Source organism: Gopherus flavomarginatus, chromosome 4, assembly GCF_025201925.1.
Source record: "Gopherus flavomarginatus isolate rGopFla2 chromosome 4, rGopFla2.mat.asm, whole genome shotgun sequence".
Taxonomy (NCBI): Eukaryota; Metazoa; Chordata; order Testudines; family Testudinidae; genus Gopherus; species Gopherus flavomarginatus.
The window spans coordinates 47275296-47282622 of NC_066620.1; the positions used below are offsets into that span (position 1 = coordinate 47275296).

Here is a 7327-nt window from a genome sequence, read left to right on the forward strand (position 1 = left end):
TCTCTAGCTCTTTACAATAGTCATGATGTTGCATGCTTTGTGATGTTTCCCACTGCTAATGTATTTCTCCTTTCTAGGTACCCAGGGTTTGTCTTGCCATGTTTGGGAGTTCATCCAGTTCAAGGTATTCCACCAGAGGAACAATGCAGTGTTACTTTAAAGGTATAAATAAACTCTTAATTGCCACATGTCCAGATAGGGCCAAGCAGCAGGCATTCAGAATTGACTCATTTAACATTTAAAATAAATCCAACCAATATTGTACATGTTGCCATAATACAGAAAACACTGTGGATCAAATCCTGAGGTCCTTACTCATCTTTGATTCTGTTAATACTCAAGCAAAATGCTACTGAAGTAATTTGGCTCTCTGTTTTACAGAGGGCTACAGTGGAGTGGATGATCTGCTTACAGTCAACATAATGAACGTGCACATTTAGCTGTCCCTCCACTTCCATGGGGAGTGGAAGACTAAAGAGAGATGTATACATCTGTGTCCATGCCCTGACCATATTTGGTGACTGTTTTCACTCAGACTAACAGCTGGCATGTTCAGGATATTAATAGATCTTGTCTTGAAGAGGTAATTACATGTTCCACTCATCTAAAAAATAAACGTTAAGGCAGAATGGCCTTGCAGGATCTTAAAACCTGACAGCCTGTCCTCCTTTCTTCCCAACCTACTGTAGGAGCAGGTTTCAAGGTACATAGATGACAGATTAAGTGGTTCTGCATCACAGTGGAACTGAATTCATCCTGCTCTTGCTTTGCAAGGATAGAGGGTTGTGTCTTTAATTTCTTTTTTTTCTCTTCTTGCAGGACCTGGATGCTGCATTGCCACTTATAGAACTCTATAAAGATAGATTGTTGGCAATCGGAGAGGTAAGTCAAAGTTCTGTGTTTTGTTTAAATCTTCTTTTTTTTGCCAGCATAGGTTCTCTGAGTTACAAGCACTTAGCACATCATCAGCTCTGTATAAACAAAAAGTAATCCTAATAATCTGAGCAGCTGGAGAACCTGACCTGTCATTCCAGCACTGAAAATATTTTCCTTCATATACTTCCCTGATGCATCTCCCCGGTCGTCTCCCTTCCCCTGTTGCCCCCCAGCTGCTACTTACTTTGCAATACTAATTTTTCATCTGAACAAGAATTTTTTTTGTCTACCTATGAATCTGCTATTAATGCCCTTCAAATAAATAAATTGGCAATGGGAATTACCATTCACACAGCAGTAGGGGAATAGCCTGAAAAAAAAATAGAAGAAAAATACAGTAATAGCATTTTTTTTATCTTCCTTCTCTCCTGCCCCCAATCTTTCCAGTTTCCCCACTTTTTCTCTCAATTTTTTTCAATTGTACTTTTCATTTTTAGAGTTTCTTGACCCATCCTACTCCTTGCAGCTGCCCTTTCCTGCTAAGAATAACTCAATATTTTGATTTCAACCTAATGGGAAAGTGCCAATGGAACTTGACAGTACAGGTTGAATGAAAAGGAGGAGGCTTTAAAAGCTATTAGCTACTATTTATTTTATATTTAGTTAATAGTATGGACTTGGTATGAAGTATCTTTGATATACATACTACCTTTATCCTGCAGCCATGCCAACTTGTGCGGTGATCTTGAGAGCAAAGTTTGGTCAAGCTGGGTCAGTACTTGGATGGGAGATCTCCACGGACCATTTAGAGGCTATGGAAAGCAGTGTCCGTGATTCAGTTGCTGATCTCTTACCTTTGACTCAGTACTGAACAGAGGTGTGGTGCAGGGACACTGCTGCTGAAGGGGCTGTTTTTAGGATGAGATATAAAACCAAGTACTGATGACTTTGGTTCATTAAAGATCCCGCTGCAGTTTTGTTTGGCTGGGATTCTCCTTTATTTCCTGTCCTAAACTGTGGTGTGGTTTTATATGCTGTTGTGGTTTGAGGCTTGCTTAATTAATTTTAGTAAAGCTGTTATTACTTCCTCTCAGTGGATTCCACAGCGCTTCAGAAATCATGTATGTATGAATGTATTGACATAAAACTAAACTGTCAATTTATTGACTCTCAAAACACAATGTAATAGGTAGGGAATTCATAGTGTTCACTTGAATCGCCGCTGAAATCCAGGGTGGAATGCAGCCGAGCAATATTAGAGCACAGCTAATGCTACATGGCAGTTTATTACAGGACATGAAGGAGAATAGCTGTACAGTGGCTTGATTGACTGGTGATTGGTGTCTGAGCCCACTTCCTGCAGGACACATGGTCATATCTCAAAACACTACAACAAATGACAATCTTGCCTGAAGTCTTAGCAGAGAGAATTAAATAAGTATGAAGTATCCTCTTACACCTGGATGCCCTTTGATTTACCCTCTGACCGTGCAGGGTTGAGTCACACTGACATGTCATTATAGGTAAATTTGGTATACTGCACCTGTTCTGTAGATAAGTCAAGGACTTCGGTTGGTACAGCTATGAACCTTTCACAAACTTAAAAATCAACTGAAAATATTTAATTCCAATACTATACAGCTGGCCGATTTCATTAGAAATGGGCTTGAGCTACAGATTCAGATCTGAATCTGAACTTCCCTTGGAATTCAGAGGACTCTGGATATGGGGCTTTAGTTTGGAAATCATTGTTAAACAACAGTTATAGCTGCACAAAAGTCATATATAGGTTAAAATGTTGGATAAAGTTATTGGGTCTCTCAAACACTTTCGGAGTTGAAAATAAATTGAATGTTGAATCTAAGCTGGTAACAGACCATTTCCTATAAATCCCATTTTAATGGCAATCCTTCCGAAATGTATACATTTAAAATTGACTGGCAGGATTGAAAAAATATTTCTTTACTGAACTGCAGACTAGTATGTAAAGGAATCAGGTTGATGAAACTTTCTTATGTCTCCTCTTGTGCTGTAGGTTGGACTAGATTTCACTCCCAGATTTGCCAGCACTGATGAACAGAAGCAAGAGCAAAGACAAGTCTTGACCAAACAGATTCAATTAGCAAAAAGACTGGATTTGCCTTTGTAGGTCTTGTTTATATTGACAGGTTATTGTTTCTCAGAAGAGATCTAAAATCAAATTCCTCCATATCTGTAATTATTAAAGAGCCCAGAGCACTTAGAAAAGTAAGGATATTGACTTCATTGTCTTGGCCAAATTACAACATGGTAGTTACATTGTGCCTACTTGGGACAACCCCTGTAGTTTCAATTGCATACGTCTCTTCTTGTCCTAGACTGTTGCTACTGTATTTTCATGATGGCTGAAGTGATTTCTTTATACATGTTCGTAAAGTTCTTAGGGAATCTTTCTTGGTGAATGGTGCTATAAAAATTGCTGTCAAATCAGTTACTTATTTAAAAAAATACTCTGCTTAATTTCCTAATACTAGTTTTTCTTTTCTTCACTAGAAACGTCCATTCTCGTTCAGCTGGAAGACCAACCATTAGCCTCCTAAAAGAACAAGGTACTTTTTGGGTCACTTCTTGCTATAAAAAATTCATTCTTTTTCAGCAGCCTTTCTTATCATGCATGTCCGTTTGCATACACAAAGCCGGATAGGCACAGTTATGGAGGTCCTTCTCAAAGTACTGTAATTTTAATTTATGGGATTTACTGTTTGTTTGAGGAACTGTTCAGATTGCCTTAGCCACTAGCAGTTTGTCCGTTCAAATACACCTTCTGACAGATACAGATCCATGCTCAGCGTCTGTTCAGAGTATCACACTCTCCACGTCAGCATTTAAAATTATACTTTTTTTTATTTTTAAAAGGTAGACATTTTAAATATTTCAAAGAGTGTTACAGGCAGTTAACTGATATGATACTTGTATAGCTTAAGTCTTGGAGCTCATGAAGTAGAATCATGGTGTTATTAAAATAGTTTGATAAAAAAAAATTAAGGCTCTGGTATCTCTTATGTTTTGGACTAAGATCAAGTGTTATATCAGTTTAATATCAAATACTCACGCTCCTGGGGGATGGTATCCTGCACTGGTAGGGGATTGGACTTGGTGATTTAATAGGTCTTCTTTTTCCTCTCTTCATTATTGCCCGATTTACCTTACTTAATGGGGGAAACCTGTAAAAATAAAGGAAGGAAAGTGAATATAATTTCTCTCTGTCTGTATTATGTTAGAATGATGATGTCAGCTCCTGACAGAAACTCCTTAGTCCAACTGTGCTTTCCTCAGACTGTAATGCTTTCAAGAGAAGGAGATTAGAATTGTTCCCATGGTGCTATCTATCTCCTTTCCTCCCCACACTGTCTCTGCTTGCAATCCCAATCATATCTCCCAACATGGCTCCTCTCGTAACAGGCTCTTCTTCTCCATGTCCACCCCTCTACCTGATCTATTCTATAACCTATCTGTCTGACACCGTAAGCACCAACTGCGCTGGCATCGCAACTGTGCTGGCATCACAGGAGCAGTTCTGACTCTGCTTCTCTCCAGAGCACTGTAATCCTAGAGTACAGCGAGACCAAGGGTTCTAGTACTAGGAGGTGACATCATAGTCCTACCACCAATATAGTTACTTCCTAATTGGTTTGGCTCTCTGTAGGTGCTGAAAGGGTGTTGCTCCATGCATTTGATGGGAGGCCATCTGTGGCGATGGAAGGAGTGAAGGCTGGATATTTCTTCTCCATTCCTCCTTCCATTATAAGAAGTGAACAGGTAAAGTTCAAAGGGACTAGTTCTATCTCAGTATTTGGGGATTGCAGCCTGTAACCCTCAGTTTATCACAAAGAAAATATTACTTTCTGTTGGCTGATATTTTTTGTTTTGTTTTTTAAAAAAACCCTATAATATATAAACTTCTGGTGACCTTTTCTTTGGAAAGCTCTAGTGCTCCCTCGCTTTGACGCTTTTGACCCTATAATATGTAAACTTCTGGTGACCTTTTCTTTGGAAAGCTCTAGCGCTCCCTCTGAGTAGGGACTCAGAATTTGGTAGAGGGACACTTCGGTGTCAGGAATGAGCCTTATGCTGTTCCTGTGAAAATCCACTCTAATTTGCCCAAGTTATACGTCCACGAAAAACTGCAGTTTGCACATGCTCAGCAGAGACTTTAAATTTTAGCAGCTATATTCTTCAACGATCCCATCCGCATTGGGCACACAACAGCCACAGGCCAAGCAGGACTTTTCCTGCATTGCCGCAGGTTGTGCTGGGTTTAGGCGCCTGAAATGAGAGCAGGGAGCTTGCCTGTCCTGTACTCTAGTAACTCCCGGCTGGGCCCAGGCAGTTGGAGGAGGAAGCAGCTGCCTGATCTGAATGCAGAAGGGACAAAAGCCAGACTAGGATGCTGGAATAGATTGGGACAAGAACCCTGGGGATGGGAGGTGATACAAGATTGGAGGAGAAAAAATAGTATGTGAGCATGTAATTAAATATTGTATCATAAGACATACGCACAAAGAGGATGAAGTAGGGTTGCACAGACAACTTTGATTCTGGTATATCTGAGTTTTTGAGTGCTTTACATTGCAACCCTAATGTAGGTTTTTTTTTTGTTTGTTTTTTAATGTGCAATAATATATCTTAATTTAATAGATAATAATGGGCTTCACTAGGGGTGGCATTGTGTATTTTATGGAGACTTTATTAAAAAGTAGTTCATGTATTCTTGACCTTTTTTTATGACTTCCTAATTGTGCAATTAGCAAAATATATATTTACAAGATCCCCACGTGTATTACTGCCATGCCTTTAACATGAAACATACCTCTCTCTTTCTCTCTGCTTTTTTTCCTTGTTTGAGTAAATGAGCCATTTAATAGCTTTCTTGTTTCCTTTAAGAAGCAGAAGCTTGTGAAACAGTTGCCCTTAGAATGTATGTGCTTAGAAACCGACTCTCCTGCACTAGGTCCTGAAAAACAGGTAAGTTGTTGGTTTCTCCATTTCTGCATTTCTAAAAATGTAGCTTACTGAGGACAGTAACAGAGGGCACAAATTGAATAGGCAGAGTCAAGGAAGGAAAGACGTTGTCTGATGAAATTGGAAAAGAGATAGCAGCTTGATAAGGCAGACTGATACAAGGAGCCAGTTCCCAAAGGCAGGGACTACACAGGAGAAGACTCTTGTCAATTACAGGAATAGATTGAGAGGAGGCTGGTGGAGGATGAGCAAATATAACAGAAATTACATTTAAGGCCCTATCAGTGGTATATTTGAAACCGTTTGCAACAACTGGTTCTGAAGATAAATTGAATCTGACACTCATGTAATTTCAGATTCTTTAATTTATTCTGTTTTTGTACATTGCAGGTGAGAAATGAACCAAAGAATATTTTCATTGCTGCTGAGTATATTGCCAAAATGAAAGGAATCCCAGTGGAAGAAGTTATAGAAGTGACGACGCAGAATGCACTGAAACTGTTTCCCAAACTTCAGAAATTTCTCTGGAAATAGACCCAGAAATGTTTAAAATTTGCAATTACATTATGTCCCAACAGCTAACGTGCAATAAAAAAATCCATCTTGTCCTAACTGCAGGATTTTACTATCAAGTAATTCAGCAAATATACATGCTTTTTAAATGAAAGTTATGAGTATGATGGGATCTGTCTTATATCTTGTTACCCATTCATCCTCCTGGTATCTGGTCCAGATATAGATTCATATTAGTCGCCTAAATAAATATGGAAGAAGAGTCTCATATTGGGGATTTAATATTATAGCTGCCTGACTTAACTAAACACTATGTAAAATCATGGCCTTATTGAAGTCAATGGCCAAACTCCCATAAACTTCAGCAGGCCCAGGATGTCGTCCCAATAGTCAGAGAAATTATCTTCATAGTACCCTAATCATTACTCCTAAGGCCCGGCCGAGTAAGGGGGCATAATGTGGGGTCTCTTTGGAGTTATTGTGTTAAAACAGGACAGCAGGTGAGAATCTGTTCTCCTATCCCAGTCTATAGCCACTATAAACTTCTACACCAGAGCTGGACCTGACCTGAACCAAAAGCCTGTATCCGAATGCTCCAAACTCTGGCAAGTTCAAATCTGCATCCCAGTGTTGTGGTCTGGGCCCATGTATCAAATGTTTGTACTGTTTTAAAACCTAAGACTTGTCTAAAGGGTGTGTCTGTTTGAAATGGACATTAACACACAGTAGGGGACTTTTTTAGCATATGCCAGCAGAGTCCAGATGGGCCAGTTAATGTGTTGAATGCGCGTGTGTGCATTAGAATTTACACCCCTCTAATGTGGACTAATGCACCCTGAAGACAAGTCAAATCTTGTCTCCCTTAATATATACAGTTTTTTTAACTGCCTTTTTATTATTATTATTATTATTATTATTATTATGCAAGATCTCTTAC

The 7327-nt window shown here is 39.2% G+C and overlaps 1 protein-coding gene across 3 annotated transcripts in view; it reads left to right on the top strand.

The window, feature by feature from the left end:
- The window catches only part of TATDN3 (TatD DNase domain containing 3), a 12306-nt gene extending 5817 nt beyond the window's left edge, over positions 1-6489 (top strand). Inside the window, exons 4-10 of one of the 3 annotated variants that reach the window (XM_050950265.1) lie at positions 78-162; positions 820-882; positions 2912-3021; positions 3409-3464; positions 4562-4674; positions 5800-5880; positions 6268-6489. In XM_050950265.1, the coding sequence (XP_050806222.1) occupies positions 78-162; positions 820-882; positions 2912-3021; positions 3409-3464; positions 4562-4674; positions 5800-5880; positions 6268-6411 (652 nt within the window). In that variant the 3' untranslated portion in view covers positions 6412-6489. The remainder of the gene's footprint in view (positions 1-77; positions 163-819; positions 883-2911; positions 3022-3408; positions 3465-4561; positions 4675-5799; positions 5881-6267) is intronic. The other 2 variants (XM_050950266.1, XM_050950267.1) reach the window with 2 other exon arrangements.
- The last annotated feature ends 838 nt before the right edge of the window (positions 6490-7327 follow it).